At 39.3% G+C, this 20,887-nt stretch overlaps 1 protein-coding gene across 4 annotated transcripts; it reads right to left on the bottom strand.

Annotated features, from left to right (window-relative positions):
• Positions 1-332: 332 nt before the first annotated feature.
• On the bottom strand, positions 333-20,628 carry YTHDC1 (YTH N6-methyladenosine RNA binding protein C1). Of its 4 annotated transcripts, XM_074148059.1 has the most exons (18): positions 20,495-20,601; positions 18,750-18,884; positions 16,412-16,513; positions 15,462-15,790; positions 14,979-15,333; positions 13,561-13,650; positions 13,001-13,054; positions 12,301-12,395; positions 11,191-11,299; positions 10,973-11,090; positions 9,592-9,676; positions 7,536-7,702; positions 5,000-5,082; positions 3,509-3,545; positions 3,377-3,416; positions 3,210-3,272; positions 1,483-1,617; positions 333-763 (listed from the first exon to the last, which is right to left on the bottom strand). In XM_074148059.1, the coding sequence occupies exons 1-18, from the start codon at positions 20,520-20,522 to the stop codon at positions 539-541; spliced, it is 2,250 nt and encodes a 749-aa protein (XP_074004160.1). In that variant the 5' UTR covers positions 20,523-20,601; the 3' UTR covers positions 333-538. The 4 variants fall into 4 exon arrangements, with proteins under 4 accessions (XP_074004160.1, XP_074004162.1, XP_074004161.1 ...); XM_074148061.1 differs by lacking the exon at positions 18,750-18,884 and having other exon boundaries at positions 20,495-20,628; XM_074148060.1 differs by lacking the exon at positions 13,001-13,054.
• Between the last annotated feature and the right edge of the window lie 259 nt (positions 20,629-20,887).

Raw genomic sequence — 20,887 nt, 5'->3', positions numbered from 1 at the left:
AAAACACTTGACTTTACAGATAGGGTTAAAAAACGGGAGGAGGAAAGGGGAGGGAAAGAAAAAGTGGCTGCTACAACACTGCCATACGGTCAAAAAAAAAAATCATACTTCAATATTTGCATACTTGATAGCAGCATTCTCCCATTGAACCGTGTGAAACTACAGGAAGAAAACATCAAAGCAAAAAAAAAAAAAAAAAAAAAAAAGGGCAGTTACCCATCAGTATTCAAAAACCTAGAATGAAGTCACTAAGTAGATGAACACTTACTGAGAATGAATCAGTATCTACATTCTTAGCTGTTTCCCATTCTGCTCCAATAGAAACGCCAAGTTGAGCGTGAGCTTTGCGTATTTTATTTTTGGCCGGTTTGAGGTTTTCCAGTTCATAGTTCACTGCATGCTTGGAATAGAGAGGATCATTATAAATCTTTCTACACAACGAACTTTAAGTAGACAGCTGAAAATAAGATGTACTACTTGTAAACACACAAAAAAATACAAGCTTTTTTGTTTCAAGTGAGCAATGGTTCCAGATAGATTATCTTCGGTATCTACCTCTTTCACCTCTGTCTCTGTCCCGATCACAAATCCTCTCTCTCTCCCTTTCCCGATCACGGCCTCTGTCACGTTCTCTGTCTCTTCTGTTATCTCTAGGACGGTCCCGTTCCCGCTCTCGGTCCCTCTCCCGAGGCCTGCTTCTCCGACCGCTGACAACTGCTTGTGTGCGGCGAAGAAAGTCGTCTACTCTCATGTCATAGTCGTGCTGTGATGAAAAGAGAGCTCTGTTTATTTTCATTCCCAGATTAAAATCCCCTCCCTTCCCTTATCCATATGATTGGCCATAACTCTTGGGAATAGCCCAGTGTTAAAAAAACAAAAACAAAAAAACCAAGACATTATGTCCGGCACCCATAAGCACAAGCTTCCTCTTTCATCTTCAGGACAGCACCATGTCTGTGCTTCCACTCTGCAGAAGCTGGGGTTCAAATGCCAGCTACCAGCAAGAGACCTGAAAGCTTGAAGCAGCCTTCAAAGCCAGCTACCAGAAATCATTTAACAATTTGCCCTGTTTTTTGATGCATCTGTAAGAAGTCATAAACCACAAACCTTTCTGCTGATAAAGTAATTTGCTGTGCACGAGCACAAGCAACGTTAGAGGCACGTCCTTATTCAAACTGGGCTTCAGCTGCGAAAGTTCAGAGCTAGACAACTGGAAGCCATTTTAAGCACACATCTCAGTTTAAGAGTATGTTGTGAGAATTTTGCACTTCTACATCACCTCAGAGAGGCTTTCCAAAGACGTTGGAAGTCTCTCATCCACCTAAGTAACTGATCTTTCCAAGGAAAACTAATATAGCTCTTAAAAATGCAGTTTATCGAAGTCAATCGATCTCAGGTTAGCCTAAACCTGTACCCCAAATTCCTCCCGTTCCTACTCTGGCCTGCAGACTTGTGTCCCCCTCTGTCTCTGTGGACACTTACTACTCGTTTGTCTCTGTATCTTGCTTCATGTGGTACAGGATGATGTCCTGAGTATGGAGGGTGAGCTTGAGGTGGAGGTGCATGGTGCTGATAGTAAGGGTGGTGTGGAGGCTGCTCCATACCTGGATACGGTGGCTACAAGAAAGTTACAGTAAGTGCGTTGAGTGTTTCAAAACAAAGGAATGCGCACACAAGGCTGAGTGCTGGGAATTAAGAGCAGAGGTTACTTTCATTCAGATGGGAAACACGACATCTAACTATATCCAATCACAGCCTCCTAACTGAAAGGCAAACTAATTTTTCCATTACGTCAGCATGCTTGACCACTTCTCTACCATTGTTTCTTCAGAAGTTTGGCCAACACCCTAAACATGCCTTCTTTCCATACCTGCCTCAAAGTGATACTGTACATAAAATTTCTGCTACTTAAATGTAAGGGTTTGGTTTTGTTTTTTTAATTTATGCATACAGAATGTGAACTTTGTCTAAACCAGGGAACTTTTACAGAAAGAAGTCTTTTTAGTGCCATTCCTTATGGATATATTCGTATTTTAAATGAACTTACTCTGCAAGACAAACTATTTGACAAAGGGCTAGCAGGTAATTTTTTCTTTTTTCTTTTTTTTTTTTTTTCTTCTCTCCTCCCCCCCTCTTCCCCCGCAGCAGCAAGACATCTCTTGGCTGTTCTCTTCCATTTCTTCAATCAGCAAGGCCTTTCTTTCCCATATTACCAAAGCATTTTTGCTTGCATTGTCATAAAGGAAGTGGGCAGAAGTGCTGAATTTTAGCATGAATGCTTGGGACAGCATGCAGAATAGGAAAGAGGAGGAGAAAAAAAAAGGGGAGTTTCTGAAGGCCTCAGTCTGACATCTTTGCTCACCTTCTCACGTTCAATAAACCAGAGTTATGTTTCAGCTGAGAAAAATTAGAGGCTATAGTAGCATCTCTATATTTGGAACTGCCTTTTGCTCATTCACAGTATACACGAGAGCCAAGACTCTTTACAGTTACCCAAAATCAGGAGCCTCAGGGTGAGAATTACTAAACATAACCAAAACAACTAGTTACAATGACTATTCCTCCTGACATGGGGGCAAAACCACAGCCATACAATTGAACTATCAATTAATTTCCATGTATGTACCTGTAGATGCTTGTACACGTTTATCTGACTGTGAAAAAAGTGCATTTCAGTGGAGGCTGTAATACAGCAAGACTTATTTTGATTACAGTGATCAAGTACATTCTGCTGTTTTCCTGCATGCTTCACTGCCATAGCCAAAAGCAAGCCAATGCACAACACCAGAGCATGCCAGCCCATTCCATGAGCCTCTGCACCAAGTCCACCTCTTTAATGCATGTGCTGTTTGACAGCTAGCCAACTGCTACGAATATTTAGCAGAATGCAAAATTTCATCACACCCTCTTGTGTAGGCTAAAGCAGGGCCTGCTATTTCCTTCAGAACTTTCAGTTTCTTGTAGGTTCAAACCAAGCCAGATTCCTGCTGCCGTACTGCCTACTAGAATGCTGGACTATTGCTGACAGATAAGTAAATTACAAGATACTTGATATAAATAATTTTCCTCTAAAAATTTTACAGTTATAGCAAAGACACATTTTAGGAAAAGGGAAGAACTGAGTGTACATTGAATACGCCAGGGTCCTCTAGAGGGTAACAAAAAAAAGCCATGTTCTAGAGAAAAGTTGAATTCAACAAGACACAAACCATTCCTTGCCACGGTGGTGGTGGTCCCATGTTGTGGAATTCTCTCACGTAATCATTGTAGGACTAAAATGAAAGACAGTAATATTAACATTTGTGATGAGTGTTCTTTGGAAGTGCTGAAAGCTGAATATAAAAAGTTGCCCAAAAGCCTGCATGCACCAACTTACCCCATTTAAAAATACATCTCGTCGAACTCCTGAAAATCGTCTGTTGGGAATAAAAATTTGTACAACTAAATCCAATTTATCCATACAGACAAGTTACCAGGGCATAAAACGAGTAACATGAACACACCTTACCTGTCTACTTCAGGATATCTGGGATCCTTTATATACCCTGTTCGAACATCAAGCAGTATTAATTCAATTTACTATCGCATGGTAACAGTCTTAAAAAAATACACTCACTAGAAACTGTCGTTCCATTTTGTGCTAGCTACGAAGTTGTGTCTACCTGCCATTACCCTTGCTTTCAAAATAACTCTCAAAAACTTACTTCTTGTAGACAGTACAGAAATATAGTACAATGTAGTAATAAAAAAAAGATACAGATACACCCATAGGAACTTGCACACAGTACAAATACGCAAGGGAATATCTGTGCAAATAAAGGTTTGAATTTTAGTCAAACAAACTGGGAATGCCTACAAATTTGAAGGGTACTATCCCTTGGCAGTCAGCACACGGCTGTTAGTACTTATTAACCACGTATTCAGTACAATGTGTTCATCTGGGCAACTCTTAAGAACAGATTTCCTAATAGGTTTTGGATACAATGCTACACAGAAAATGGAAAATAACCTAAAAAACATCTGGAAAAGTCCCACAGGGCTGAAGAATAGTTGCAGCTTCAGTAAATCCAAGAAAATAAACTTTAAAGAGGTCAGTAAAATGGCACAAACCACCAGGCATGCTTATACTAATAAAATAATGCTTCCAAGCTTCATTACTGTAAAAAAAAAAAAAATAACGTTCTGTTCTCTAAATAATAGCTTTGGAAAGCCAGGGAGCAGCAACAACACTCTTTCTGCATCAAATAACACAGACTTTTCAGTCAAGCTGAACAGATAAAGGCAGGTTCTTAAGAAAGATTTAGAAATCTACTACCGAAATAATGGAATATGTATTTCTAACAGCAGCAAAGCAAGACTCGGTAGATTAAAATTGACAATTTCTTAATAATTGCTTTCTGAAGAAAAAAAATTAACGCAATATTACCATTGCAAACATTTCTTTCTGGAGAACAACAAAATTCCTGTCTCAAACTCATCACTAGAACCTCTTGTAAAATGCAGCAAAACTTCCCCCTCCCTTCCTCATGTCAAGCTTGTAAAAAAATTATTTCAGAAAACATAACTGAAAGTCTACTGCCATCTCTAAACACAGGCTGCTAGTCAGGCAATCTCCACTGACTTTCCTCACTGGAAATTTCAGATGAGCATTTTAATTTAGTGCATTGACAAGTAGGTCAAACCAATTCTTGTGCCCGTCAGGTATTCAACCACCCATATTAACAAAGCGCTTGAAAGGAACATTCACAACAATGTACACACACAATTTGAGGCTCTTAAAGTGCTCAGCCTGGATCAACTCAGTTCTCTCTCAAACAAGCGAAACAGCGTCACTGACTTCTGCGAGAGGCGAGTTAAACCAGCAGGCAGCACTTGGGACAAGTCCCGTTTTTAAGTCTCAAGTCATACCAATATCTTACTTTTGAATTAAATGAGGATATACTAAAAGAGAAAACACTTTTGAATCGGTGCACACAAATCTTCATAGTAAGATATTAACCTGGTCTTTGGTGAAACTCAGGGGGATAGTCAATCCTTGGTTTCTTTCTGCTGTTATGAATATCATAATCTTCTGGTCGACGCCTACATAAATTAGATATCAAAGAATAAACAAGGTTGCTTGGAGCATTCGTCACAGCAGAATACCTCACAGGAATAGCTTGAGCTGCCCAGGATCTCAGCTTAATTACTCCATCTGCTTCAAAACGTTCTACAGCTTTAAATCTGAACTCAAATAAGCAGGAACAACAGTCTTATTAAATACCCTTCACTCTTACTTTCTGGCTTTGGTAGTTCAGGAAGGAACTCTACCCAACTGTACGTTCGTACCAAAGGGTACAAATTTGTCTAGAACAAACTCAGACTTGGGTTTTAACATTACACTTCCCACATTACATTTTGAAACAACCTACTGGATAACAAAAGAATTTACAGAACTAAATACAGTGAAAATAGATAGCAAAATATATCATTACAGTCAGAAGGCACAGACATAGCTGCATTTGCTAGCTATGGGCTAAAGAAGTCTATAAAAGGTCTACTTCCATAACATTTATAAATAAAACTGTGCATGCTTTGTGAAATTGCTTCTTTCACTGTAGCTTTTCCAACTGGGTAGGCCAGTTACATTATTTCTAACAATTTCTGTTGTAAGCAATTTACCAGCAATGCATTGGTACCTTTTACAGAAAGTTTAAAAATTCTTAAGCTTTGTAATAATTAAAATAATTGGGTCTCCTTTCTATACAAACAGCTCTTTTATATAAAGAGATAGTCTATTTAAGAGCTTCACCCTCAGGGAGGAAGTTCGATTATAACAGTTACACTCCAGTTGCTTAATTAATGGGACACTCCAATGCTAACATAACATTGTTTCTAAACAGAAAGCAGCTACAAATCCATTCCCTTCCCCCCCCTCCCCCCAGAAATATAATTTCTGAAGAAATTAACACTTTCTTAAATCATTTAATTACTATGCAACTTGCTTGCTGAGTAACAAGCTCATGTAGCTTTTAGTTTTATAGCCATTTCTCCTCCCCCTTCCCAACTTCAATCTTTAAAGCCCACCATACCCAGTTACTAAGCTTTTTAAAGTGAAAGCAGATTCTTTACTATGAGCAAAAAGCCCAAAAACCAAAGCAGTTGCATCTACAGCAAAATCAGATCAAGGAAAATAAAAGCTGGTGTAAAGAATAAACATACCGCTTTCTTGTAGTTTTGAGAGTGCATTTACGACCGGTATAAAATATGATAGAAACAGTTCATATAGTAGTCCAACTACTGACTTTAAGCTGTAAGCCACACACATAAATGGAGGCCCTGGCAGGCTTGAGAAGGTGTGGTGGTGTTATATGTATAGTTTGCAGTCCATTGCAAAACCTTCACTTGTATATACTTTATTGCACTGGAAACCTCTTAGCTTAACTTCAAAAGCCATCTTGGTGTTCAGTCCTTTAAAGCCAAAAATAGGGGGGCGCTGCCAGGTTTCCTCCTACCTACTCGTTACAGTGTCCTTTTTTTAAGCTCAAGGAAATGGGGACTCTTGTTGGGTATCTGTACCTACCACAGGATGTTTCCACAAAGAGGAAACTTAACCAAAGGTTTCAGCCCAAACCATACATCAGTCTGTATGCAAAGTGGCTACACGGGGAAAAGGTGTTTGGCAGAAGGGCTAAGATCAGTTCTTTGCAAAGACTTCTCCAATTCTGTAACAAGTTATACCCCCTTTTTTCTGGAAAATGATGTTAAGTTCATATAGCAGTGATCAATAACCATGTCGATCCTCTAAAAATACTTTAAGTCCACAGGTACTGCCAGCATCTGGAAAGGTTGTATATACAGACACAGCAACAGCCATTCTTTTTGGTTTGTTGCCGGGTCTCCAAGGGCCACTTGATCCCTTTTGGAAAGAACCTATTGTTTTCAGAAGCTCAGCAAGATGTGTGAATTCAGTGGTTACATGTTAGAGAATATTTGGCAATGGGGTTAACACATCACGGTGCCACAATTTGAAACAGTCCCAATAATGCTCCTCTTGAATATCAAAATAACTTAAAATATTTTATCCTCAAAATGAGGCGGCATCTTCTGAAAAATTCTAAGTGATCCTTATAAAAGTCCCATATTTGATAAGGCTTATCCAGAGACACACCTGAAAGAAAAGGCTTTTACAAGATATTAACACATTTTTGGCATATAAATATTTCCTTCTCTCCATCTAGCCTGCTCATAATCAAGCCAAGCTCACCTACAGCTAGCATTACACGTTGCATTATCTCAATAAGTGATCTAGTCTAAACTAGACAGCACTTTAAGAGCTTTTTTTTCTGCAAAAGCAAAGATCCCCATTTTCCTCTTGAAAAATGACAGACCGGGGAACCATGTGAAATCCTCAATGAAGCCACAAACTTGTCCATGCAGCTTGATTTGAGGATTTTCTCTCTTCTTTATCGCAGGGAAAGCTTTGACGAATCATATTCCTCCATCACGTTATTCTGATACATGTGCCTATTATCAGTCCAAAGAACGTTTCTAACCTTCCCACGTCCCGAACGGGGTCTCGACGGGATGGGCGTCCTCTTGATCGGGGTTGTGAGTGCATTCTTCTCTTGTGCCTCATTTTATGAATGACTTGATACAAGTCAATACTTTCATCAGGAGGGAAGAGAAGACAAAGTTGGGTTCCGCATTCCGGCTCTATTTCCTAGAATTAGTTAGAAGTTCAGTAGTTGTTTATAAACTGAAGAAATGAAACTCTCCCCAAATACACTGACAACATACATTTAAAAAAAAAAAAAAAAAACAAAGACATTTTGAAGATATTTCAGTATCACTAGACAGAGCAAAATTCACTTACATTACCTTTCACTCTCTAGGCATTACTTAAGACTTTTCATAAAATAGTCCAACACTTGGGGCAACCGTATCTTCCCATGAGACATACAGGCCACATCACTGTTTTGCTACAAAATCAGAGGACTGTTTTTCATCACAAAGAAAATGATCACCTATTACAGAGAGAAAAGTGACACACGTAGAAAAAAAAATCCATCCCAGCTTCACATATAAAGCCATGGCCTGATGTAGTTGACCGTTACCACTCAAAAGCGAGTTCTTCAGTGTATGATAGACAGGTCCATGAAAATATCAGCTCAAAGCTCGACAGCAGTCAAAACAAGTAAATTGCGTGTTCAGGATTATTAGGAAAGGAACACAGAATGAGAGTCATTGTACCACACTGAAAGTCCATGTTTCGCTCACACTTTAAATACTGGGTGCAGTTCTGACCCCATCATCTCAAAAAATAGGGGGATAGTAGAAATGGAAAAGCTTCAAAGCAGGGCACCAAGGATAACTGAATGAGCGCAACAATCCCTACATGCAATGACTGAGCACGTCGGGTCTCTCTAGCCTAGAGTAAAAGAGGAATACATGGGGTATGAGGGACAAGACGGATATAACGGGAGCGTCCAACACCACGACCTGTTTGGAGGAGAGAGGGATAGAGATCAACTTGTTGACTCCCTCTTCCAGTACAAGAACTCAGGGACATCAAATGAAGCCAGCAGGAGCCAGGTGCAAAACAATCAAAAAAAAGTGCATCTTCAACCTGGTGACTAGCAGGCCTGTGGAATGCCTTCCCAAAGGATGTCGTAAATGCAAGAAGCTCAGTGTACGTGTCCTCAGAGGAGAGATCCATTCAGGGTTACACAAAATGTAAATGGATAAACAACAACCACATCAGGAAATAATCCAAGTTGAAAAGCAGGGAGAGCAAGCATCAGACAATGCTTGCTCTGTACCTAACAGTACAGTAATTTTATGAAAAAAGATAAACCCAACATCTGGATTGCAATTCTATAGTGAAGCAGACAACACCTTAAAAAATTTATTTCCTTGACCATTTAACAGAAACAAAGTTAACTGATTTTTTTGTTGTTGTTAAATTCATACTACATCAAAAAGGAGACTGAAAATAGTTTTACTTGTGCTACCCAACAAAGTGCGTGTCTATGGGCAAAATAATGCACAGTGTCTACAATTTCCATACACTATAGGGATTACGCAACTCCCATCTTGCCTTAAGAAAACAGAACCCATTATTTTCGTCAAGGCAGCATGACAGCATGCAATGTACCTGCACTCTGGTACGGCTAACAAAGAGCCACCCCACTTAATATTTACTTCGCATATACTTTATAATGGTAGAGTCTATGCCCTAAGCAATGCAGTATATAAAAAAAAAAAACGCAATGCAGAACACAGCTGGAAACACCATAACTTGTTCTTAAAAACTGATGCTCTATAGGTTTGCACACCATACAGTGCAAGGCACATCACATTTCAAGTCCAAAATACCACCGTTTTGAAGCATCAAACACTGTTTATCACAGAAATGACAACAGAATTGGCACTGTATTGTTTTCCGTTTCCTTCTTCCACAACAACATTATACGCCGAGTGCCTTTGTCATAGCACTCTACTGCAAGTAACAACTGATCTAAAAAGATTACAAATCTTCTGTACATACAAAGCTGAAAGTAAGCACTAGAAGATGAGGGTTATAGAAAAAAAATAATTAAATTAACAAACCTGTCCATCACGTCCAATCTTCACTGGCTTATGTTCATTCCAAGGATTGGTCAGGTGAGCAGACTTAGTGAACGGCAATTCACGCCTAAATATGCAAGTGGCATCATTTACAGTTTTGTCTCCATTTTTCATAAAAGAAATTTTATTAAAAACGCACACAGCAAGACATTACATACAAAATAATCCTGTTCCTCTTTGCACTGTCAGGTCTCTGAATGAACATATTAGTACACATTAAGTATTAGTAACTGTAAGTTTCACTTTGACTTATTCCAGTATTAACTAGTATTGTTCATATTACAACAGCCCACCTTATTAAAGAGATTTTTCTTTGTATGATATCAAGATTGTGCTTGCTTATTATCTCACCACCTGAATACACTGACCAGTCTCTACATAAGGTGGTAGCTCATAGAATCACCTAGGTTGGAAGGGACCTTTAAGATCATCAAGTCGAACCATTAACCTAACACAGCCTCGAACACCACTAAATCATGTCCTGTGTACTGGTCTTTTAAATACCTCCAGCGATGGCATTCCCTGGGCAACCTGTTCCAGATTAACCCTTTCTGTGAAGGAATTTTTCCTAATATACAACCTAATCCTCCCCTGGTGCAATTTGAGGCCATTTCTTAATGAAATATATTCCTGACCACCTGACCTAACTATGAAGCTAGAACTACTTTGAGCTGCAGGTGGGAGTCAGTAACTTCCAGAGGATCTTTCCAACCTAGATTTTTCTCTAATCTGAAGTCTCGTTTTCCCTGTATTTAGTCTTTATGGCAGCCCAAAGTGCTTGTACAGCTATGCAATGTATCTCTCACAGGACTGATATCGCTCTTTCTCTTAAAAGAGCGGTTTAAAATCTTTTCTGTAAGACATACTCAGTTAAATCAATGAACATACTGCTCATAGCTTATACATTATGCAAAATGTCTTTACTATTTCATATGTTATATTACAGCAGTAGCGTTTTCTTTGTTCAGTCAGATTAAGACAGATCTGTCCTTGCAGGATTTTTTTTCCCTTTGTTCACTTGAATAGACAGCTGTGAATAATTTTTTACTCAAAGACTTTAGAATACAGTTTTCTGGCTTCAGTGCAAGAGATCAGTGAAGGAGCCCAATCAAATGTTAAAAATCTCTAAATTGATTAATTGTCTAAAAAAAAAAATAATTAAAAATTCTATAGTGCATGTCAGGTACAGACTTGACTCCAAAACTCAGTAATATGGAGGCATGGATTTGGGGAGATTGGAGGACAGATCTCTCATTGAATCAAGTTTCCAAAAGGATGCTGTCAGCACTCAAGTGAGTAATAAGCAGAAATGGCATTATAATGCCTTGTTACTCAACAGTAATACAAATGAACAATTATTTACCTGCAAATCCAGTCAATTTTAAAGACACCTCCCAACATCTTTGCATTCATTCCTGCAGGCAGCACCCAGTGTATAGGTGATCCTCCATGATGGGACTCTGAAGACAGTCTTGCAAATCCTAAAGGATTTCACATGAATTGTAACAAAGACACAACAGAAAAGCTATTGCACATACAACTCATGTTCACTTACCTTGATAATAGCTCACTTTCCCTTACCTTGGAATTTGCCACTCTCTCTTACAGAAAATATCAAAATAACACTCCTCGCTGATCTAAATGCAGCATTAAGCTTCTTTTCATTCACTGGAAGCGTCGACCATACTCCCTAAAACAAAACAACCCCAACCCCACCACCAAAATATAAGAGTTCATCTCAAGTGACTTAGCTAACAGAATTATATAATGCAGATGAGGAAAACAAGACCAAACTAGTGTTCTCGGATAGAAGATAAAGGAAAGAGAAAGATATTACTAAATTCAGTTCCTTCGGAAGGTATTTTTAGTCTGCCCCATGATAAAACTCTTAAAATATTGGCTTTTCAATCTTTTTTTGAACACTGCAGATGCATATAGACCATCTACAAGGTTTCATTTTTAATTATAACAATGGATATATGAAAACCTTTGCCTTCAGTATTTTTAATGTATGTTTTACATGACTTTGGGAGTTCATGTTTATATAATAGAAACAAATTATGAAAACCCACCAGCGTATATATCCTGCTTATTAATTCCTACCTTTTCCTTTTCACCAGCCATTGTGTAGCCATGCACAATAAAACTTAATCTGTTTTAAGGTACCAACTGAGTTGAGCTATAGAATACCAGTTTGCTGTATTACATTTCAGCAAAACCAGTTCCCAAAAATCATTCTCTGGGCAAACTCGGATGAGCAGCTTATACTGGTTTAATATATTCAAACTTCAGCCTCAGGATGTGACCTAGGATCTACCAAAGAAAATGTTCCTCCACTTCCTTTTTTATTGAAGGTATGTTCTTATACTCTACTCTGTGGAAAGATTAGTGCTTGCCTGACTATAACAGTATTCACCAGAGAACTATATGTTTTTTTAACTAGTTTTCAGTCTACCTTTTTAACCCTACTCTTATCAAGATAAATGACTGATGGTCTAGAAAATTTTCTGTGTTACGGCAGAAGCAGAATAGATACCCTTGAAGAATCAAAGAGCAATAGCTTTCATCCTTGCCTCTACCAAGATCTGAGTGATGGAGAAAAGAATGCATCTATCTATATGCTTTTCTACAGTAAGGTGGGTGTGTTTGAAAATAAGACAAAGTGACCAGTCTGAAGAAAATTCAACATACCTTTGCTTTAGCAAGTGATACGTTTTCATGGTTATTACTCTTGATGAGAAAGAATCTTGCATCTTGGAGAATGTATTTAAGTTTACTTGTTTGGTCTGAAAAAACAAAGTGTCAAATAAGCTGAACTGTAAATATTTACAGCTGTCAAAAATGTTGCTTTGAGTGTACACAATTGTTTGTTTCCTTCAAAATACACTGTATCCCACCCCGTTCCTACCTACAGATTACCACAGTCAACCACCCAACTTGAAGTCTAAGCTGTAGAGCACAAAATGCCAGGGGAAACCAAATCAAAACTAAAACTTAGATACTCAGGTAAAGAAAAAATAAAATAAAACCAGCATGATTCAGTGATGTTCCGATATACAGGACTTACTTCCTTGCCAAAGAATTTTTGCATAAATACTGGGTAACATTCGTATCAGCACAAGTCATCCAACAGAGAATGCTGAAATGTTCCTCTTTTCAGATGTAAGCACTTATTTTTGTTTAGCCGCCTCTGCAAGGAGCAAAGCGACTGAACTTTTTGCATATTGCTCTCAACACATGCATAAGTAGCTCAAGATTCACTTGTTATGCTCAGAACAATTATGCGCCCAAGCTGATTTATATCGGAACATTACTACTTACAGGTAATTTAATGAACAGAGACAATGGCTTGCTATGGGGCATGCATTAAAAATTCAAATTTAAATGATACCTTTTTGGACAGCACGAACGGAAGATGATAATTTCTCATGCTTCTTTTCTGAACCTGTGTTTAGCCAAAGTACATTTGTTCAGATTGAGCCTTAATAGAGATAATATACAATTTCTACAGCCTTGTCACATACAATTTTCATTCATGACAAATTACGCTTTCTGGCGCGCACCCACACACACAAAAAATACTATTCAATGTGCACGAGTGTTTTGTTTTGGGTTTTTTTGTTTTTGTTTTGTTTTTGGGTTGTTTGGTTTGGGTTTGTTTTTTAAAATAGTATTCGAACAATTTCCTACTCAGAAAACTAGTCACTGAATCATCATCTTCCAAGTTTAAAAAAAAAAAGTGAAAATTCCACTTAAGCAACAGAATAGCATTAAATTAACAAGAAAGCCTACTTCCCCCCAAAGGTATCCACACACAACATGCCAGAAGTCAATAACAAATTATATAAAGCTACATACCCCATAAACCTCTACAGCCAGTTACATTTATTTTAGATTACACATTAAGATTTGATGCAAGTCAGGAAGACAAGCAATAAAAGCAAAGAATACCTGCATATGATTCTGATGCAGAACTTCCACTTCTGTCAAAAACAATCGGAGAGATACCTCTAGCTCTTTTCCTCTCCTTCTTTTTCTCATCTAAAGAAAACCATAACAAATAAAAGCAGTACTTTAAATGTGAAGTGGCAGGTAAAATTGAGATAAAAAGTATTGAGACGGTAAAGTAACATCTGTAACAGTGAAGTTAGCATTTGACTTGCACGTGAAAATTGTGATTGCTGCCCCGAAACTTAAGTGCTTTATGCTGCCCACAAAGGAAGCAAATGCTAATTACTCAAGCTTTTCATTCACAAAAGGAAAACAAAAGCCACAAAATTAGTAATTCCGTGCAAAGTTTAGAGACAGAATTTATCTCCTAGATGTTTTAGTAAGGATGGTTTAGCTCTTCTCTCCTGCCTGCAGCCAAATTTGCAATACAGAGTACAAACTGTGTTGTGATAGTAATATGGGTCCATTGGTTTACAGCTCAACAAAATGTAGGAGGTATGAAAACAAAACACTGTGGCACATAGGCAAATATTTCCACTCTTCTAAGTGGAATGTCACCTAACATGTTAGTGTTACGTTACACTATGGAGATTTTTAGAACAGTTATTACACCTTCATTTGTCTTTAGGTTACGCTTTTCTGTTCTCTAATTCCAAACAGCAGAGCTACGCAAAAAAAAGCATTATATTAAGCAGGATGACCACCTATGGAGACTTCAGACAAGAAAGATACACAAGAGAAATTTTAACAGGACTGCATGCTGCTTTCTTAAAAAAAACAACGACCAAACCAAGAAAAAAACCCCAACCACCCAACCCCCAAAGTATTTACACCATTAATACTTCACATCTGTAAGTTAGAACCAGTTACAACAGACAACTGCAAAGCATTTGTTTCTACTTTCTGCTTAAAACACTTCTCTCTTTCTAAGTTTGCCCTAATAGTTAATAATTTAAATTTAGGTTTAGATTTCGTATTCTAAAGGCAGCCACTATTTAAGATTCAACTATCCTTCCCTGGGGAGACGATACTTTTACTACACCAGTCTACCAAGTCACTCATCTAGATCAATACAGAACAATCAACACCAACTTAAAACGAATCATATGGTAAACTAAACCATGAGATACCTAAGAAAATACTAATCCTAACGTTTTAAAGCGTTGAACAGCAAGGCTAAAGCAATCAAGAACACTATGAATCCTCAGCACGGTAATCCTGATATCCACAAGTTTTCGTGCAAAGAAATATCACTTTCCAGTATATTTTCTCCTTGCCTATGGTATTTCATAATTAATATCTTACTGACTTGTGCTACTAGGGCTTCCTTTGGACATAGTCAGGAAATAGGTATTTTTAAAAGCAGTCAAACTTTCAATGGCAAGGTATTTCAGATTAGCATGCCAGATATTACCTACCTGATGCATCTGAACCAGTCCCAGACCTGACTGACCCATCTGTGAAAGAGGCCGATTCAGAATCAGAATCACTGGCTTCACTTCGTGTGTCATAGTCATTTCCTTCCTTCTGATCTCTCTCATCCTGTTCATACTCTTCTTCATCCTCCTCCCCATCTTCTTCCACCTCTTCATCCTCCTCCCCTTCATCATCTTCCTCTTCTTCCATTCCTTCCTCTTCATTCTCTGTATTGCCTTGTTCAGAGGAACCACTACTGCCAGTCTCATGATCTGAACAATATTCCTCAGAGTTCACCTCTTCTTTAGAAGAATGGCTGGATCTGCTCGGTCTTCTATCCACTTCATGCCTGATTCTCTGATGTTTAAAGAAAAAGTGAATCAGCAGTCATATAACATTGTCAGGATGCGCACACAGTCCTAAGAGAATGTGCCTTATAAAGGTCTCATGTAACTGATTTATAAGGCAGCAAGAATATTTAATACCTCTGAACCATCTGGCGTAGAAGACTTCGCCCTTCTGTCAATATCCCTCTTCCTCATGCAAGTTTTTTCTGGTTGTCCTTTATACGGTTCCCTGGAACTGCTTGACATGCGTGTCTTTCGATCACCATCTGGGCGCTTGTTTCTATCAGACCTTTGATACTCCTCATTCTTGTATTCTGATACTGGTTTTCCTTTCGTACTCACTATTCTCTTGTTATTGCTAACTGATGAACTAGGAGGCTTTGGCATCATTTGCCTCGATGAATGCACAGAAGGTTTTTGTCTCTTGCTTTCAGCGTTTTCCATCCTGTCAGTTTTTCTTTTTGATCCTTAAACAGAAAAAGATATCAAGTTCAATGTTACTTTTTTATATCAAACCAAAACCTGTGCAGAGGCACCTACTTTCTCTACTTTGGGTGCTTCCCCTCTTGCAGTCGTAGGTAGCATCTCCCAGTTGTAGGCTTTGCAACAATACTCAAACCTGCTTATTAGGAAGAGCTTGTATTCAAAAACATGTATTTTACTTTAAAAGAGCAATTCTTTAGGCTTTGGTAGGTGTTTTCTAAATTTTGTATATGGAAATGCTACATTAAATGCTTATGGGATTGGCCTAAAGCCAAATCAAGAACTGAGCTGGAACCAGACCTTGCGACCCCCTTGCTCCATTTCACTTTATCGAACCAAAAAGGATAGTAATTTTCTAACTGCAAATGAATTCACAAGACGCTAGGAATCAGCAACTGCTTTTGAGACAAAAGGAAACCTAGTTAACTGTTTGCCTGGAAAGTCAGGTGAAAAAGCAGATGTCCATGAAATAAAGACTTTTGGAACTCTTTCACTCTTTGAATCAGGTTATAGAAGCTGCTACTTCAAAGACTTTAACCCTAATAAGAAAGATGTTTTTTTACCATTTATGTTCCTGCAGGGCATCCACTACCAAAGTCACCTACCCTTTTTCTCACTTTTATCTTGCTCGCTGTCGGGGTTATACAACTCATCATCTTGGTCAGGAGCGTCAGTCAAAATGTCATCCAGAACATTCAGTTCACCATCTGAAAACAAAGTTAAAAACAATTATAAGAAGTCCAGCTATGTAAACTACAGTAGAACTATTATTTATAAACCTGAACATTTTCTTTAAGGTTACAGATCTACCACAAGGCAAAAACTAACACCGTTTTGATTTATTTCAGTCGGAAGGATTAAACAAAGCCAATAAAAGAATTAAAATATGTCACAGGATGCATTTAGGTCTCTGAGTAAGGTCCAAGTTGGCTCCTCGTGTCACACAAACTTTGCAGGAAAGCTGACCTACAAATGAAAGCTTAACAAAAAAGCCTGTAAAAAATATGAGTAAAAGGAGACTGGGAGATAGTCTGAGTGCCATAAGCAAAGAGGAGAGACCTCTCTCCCCAAAATCCTGAAGAACTTGCATCTTAAGTTATGTCCCCTCTTGCCCCGCTATTTTTGTTGTAGTTGCTGTGTTAGGAGGGTGAATTTTGTGGTTCACCTACAGGTAGAAAATACACAGCGGTCAAGTTAACAACAAGAACGTAAGTTAGGTCATGCCACTGAAAAAGACGAAAGTAGTACTTATTTGCTGAGTAATTAATTCTGAGCTGCACTGAAAGAAAAAATGCTACAACTAATTCACCTGATCTAAAGGACAAAAGTTCAAGAAAATTCATGCCAGAAGCAGTAAATGACCACACTTGGTCAAACAACTTTTAAAATTTGTCACTGTTTCCAGCTATTTCACTTTGCCTGAAACCAGAGGGAACACATGGTGATTCTGCTAGAAGGATTCACCAGCTTTAAGACAGCGGAACTATATTCCAAGCACTTCAAAACTAAGAGTGAAATAAGCCTAAGCATGCAAAGAGAAAAATAATAGAAAAGGAATTAATTTTGGAATCTCATATTCCTTCTCCTAAACTCTGAAATTCTTAGCTCTTAACATCAATCATAGTATAATAAAGTGGTATGTTCTGTGTTGAGGAAAAGAAAAACAGAACAAGCTCCAAGGATTCAGCTAACTGACAGTATCTGTAGAAGACACATTGTACAACGTTATGAAGCAGCAGGTAAGGATTGCTGTACTGGACAAAATCAGGCAGCAAACAAAGTCCTTCAGAGTTTGGCAACTTGTCCATCTCAAAATCTTGAGCTGCATCACAAGAGAAGTTTTACAGCTTGATATTAAGAAAAGACACAATCCACACCAGAAAAAAAAGTTAGTATTATAAATTTATCTCTACTACATATTACTGAATCTGAAGTCAGCATGTGTGCTAGCTTTCCTGCTGGCATTTCTCCATGTTTTCTGTGGTAGGGGAATGCAGAAATTCTGCCCAATTGCAGAAAAAACTGCACAATGGCTATACCTGATGCAAAGGAAGCAGAGCAGAGAAAGGTGGATCAAGCCTTTCCCTAGCAGTTTACGGTTAGAGGGCATTTAAACGCCACGTAAGGCTGCATCGTAATTCTCTTGGGAGCAGTCCTCTACAGCAAATATTCTTCCTGTTACTGATGAAGACATATGAGAGTGAGATTCATGCCTGTGCAACTGTTAAACATGGGCTGCAGTTTCCTGGCTTGTATTCTGCTTCCCCACAGAAGACTAGGCAAGATCAGAGCACAAGATGTCTTTTTTTTTTCCTGGAGACTAAGGAAAAAGAGGTGCACTAGGATTAGAATATTAAACATATCACCCATCTAAGATCACACATACTGAACCTGAGCTTTGTTTCCCTTTTGGTGAGGCAGCAGCATACTTGAGTAAACTACATTTAGTGCAGCTACTGCAGTAGCACTCAGAGGTGCTTACAGACTGATGTATCAGCTGGTTCAGAAATAAATGAGAAGACAAGGAAAATTTAATGGAATAAGTAAGTCTGACACATACTCTACGATAATTCCCTTCCAGGTTATGTGGGCTTGACTTATGCTTTGAATCTTTAACAAATATACAAGAGACAGGAGCAGGACGAGCTCCCCCTCACCTCCTTCTGTAGATACATCTATCAGATTTATTTAAAAAAAAATAAATTTCCAGATTTATTTAGCAGTCTGGTGATGCAAAAAGGGCAACATGAACACACAGTTCCTGTCTCTCACTTGCATCGGGTATACTGCTCAACTGACTTCCACAAGATGACTCCACTCATTGAACTGTCACTGCTGGTGTTCAACCTGATGAGCTAAATTTATATCAGACAGATAAAGATAAGCATCAGGAAAAGAACAAAAAAAAAGAAACAGGAAAACGGCAGAGGACGGATTTCTTACAGTTCATCACTGCTGAAGGGGAAAGGTCCAAATGAGTCCTTTTCATTACAGGCACTCCCAACTGGGTTCTCCTGCAACTCATCTTTTGTTGACTCTGGGGTGTGTTGGATCCTTCCATGAACAAATTTAACTCACCTAAAACAGCAGGAAAATAACCTGAGGAGGCCATTTTTCCTCTGCTGGCCATGAGCATTAAATCTATTCAAGGAAGGGTCCAAGCAAAAATATGATTTGGCAAACAGAAGAGATAAGGCCAGGTGATTTCCAGCTAAAAGGGTATGCAAGACATATTCCCCCCCCCCGCCTTTTTTTTAAGCATTGGAGCAGCACTTTTCTTCCAAAAGGACCGTAAAAATAATGTCACATTTACAGTAGAAATAAGTTCAGTTACAAACAAGTGTGCATTAGCACCTGCTATTCAGTCAGAATCATCTCTTTCATAGAACAGAAAATAAAAACAAATTAAAATACATAACATAAAAAAAATATTTCTTGTCTGCTACTCACAACTTGACCCCTACCAGTAATAAATAGAAGCCCAAAAAACCCCCAAAGAATAAAAAAAATCAAGCTCATCTAGATAAATGATTATATGAGTAGAAACTTATAGATGACAACAGCATGCATTTAAATTTCACTGCTCATCCATGGTGGCAGCTCATACCTGTTTCAACACCTGATCATATCCTATCCCACCGGTCTTACAATAATACTGTTAAGAATCAAGCACCAGAAATAATTTTACTCATCACTTCTAACAAAATCTAGCAGGAATTTTCCATGTGATCTGATTTCACAATAAATGTTAGAGACATAAAACCTTCACCACTCTGACAAAAGACATTTTATGGACATCTATCCTGCAAAAACCTTTATATGAAACGCATCCAATAAAAATCCAAAACAATGTATAACAAACCACAACACCACAGTGATCCTTTACCTTTTTTATAATGCTGCTATTATCTGCACTAACCACCTAACAGCGATCTTCTACATCTAAACTTTGCTTTTACTTCTTTTGATTTTGTGAGGACTGACTCATATAACCTCATGGACAACATGTGGATCCCTTCAGCTTCCACGCACAGTGACAGGTAGTTATATGAACTGTTAATATACATTACACTGGAAACATTAAATTCCTTTCACTCAAACTCATTTACCCCCAGTGCCCAGAAAGGATAACTGACAGAAAGAAGCTAAGCAAAAGTCACCAAAATAATATTCCAACATCAGCTTCTACTTGCTGAAGTAAATGTGTCTCTCAGCAGAAAATCCTGCAAAAAAAATACAGCTACAGATCTAAGCAGAAATAAAGAAAAGCAGATACTTTCTGCGAGAAGCTCACCAGCAGTATCTAGCTGCCAATAACGTTAAACTTATGGCCCACGAACTTATTCCTGTCCCCACTACTCAAGTCACCTTGCCCTGAGACCACTGCCAACGGGGCACCGCATTACGGCACGATGGGCCCCATCGACCCGAGCACCCCGGTGCACAACAGGAAGGCTGTCCCCACACGCCACGTCAAAAGACCCTCCAAAAGGGCCTCTCGGCCCCTCTGCTCTCCTCACAGTCGCCTCCCAGAGTGAAGGCCCAGCACCAGCAATCAAGCTAGGCCTCGGGTATGGGGGATGTCTTGGCGGGGGCGGGGAATGGCTGGGGAGGGGTTCCCCTCTCCGCCCGAGCCAACCCCCCTTCCCGGAGGCTGAGCCATTGCCCCCACCCCTACCACCGGGTACCTTTTTCCTCCCGGCTATCAGCCGCCATCCCGCCGCCGCGGCGACGCGTCGAGCGCCTAAGATGGAGGCTCCCTCTTCCTGTACGTAACGATTCCCTCTTCCCAGAACGCACCGCTTTGTTTACGCGCCGCGCGTCACCCGGCGCCGTGGGCGGAGGGGCGGGGAGAGAAGGGGCGGCGCATGCGCGGCAGGCGGAGCTGAAGGTGGGGGGGGGGCCGGCCAGGCGAGGGCGCTCGTGGTGCCGGGCGCTGAGGAGGAGGCCGTCGCCATTTGTGTCCGTTGGCGGTGCGGGTAGTTTGAGGGCGGTGTTACGCCCTGGTGGACCCGTCTTCGAGCGCGGCCGTGGGCTGCTGTTGCCGCTGCTGGGAGGAGAAGAGCTGTAGGGAAGGATAA

The sequence above is a fragment of the Numenius arquata genome, chromosome 5 (genome assembly GCF_964106895.1).
Source record: "Numenius arquata chromosome 5, bNumArq3.hap1.1, whole genome shotgun sequence".
Taxonomy (NCBI): Eukaryota; Metazoa; Chordata; class Aves; order Charadriiformes; family Scolopacidae; genus Numenius; species Numenius arquata.
This window is presented reverse-complemented; position numbering and strand designations above follow the sequence as displayed.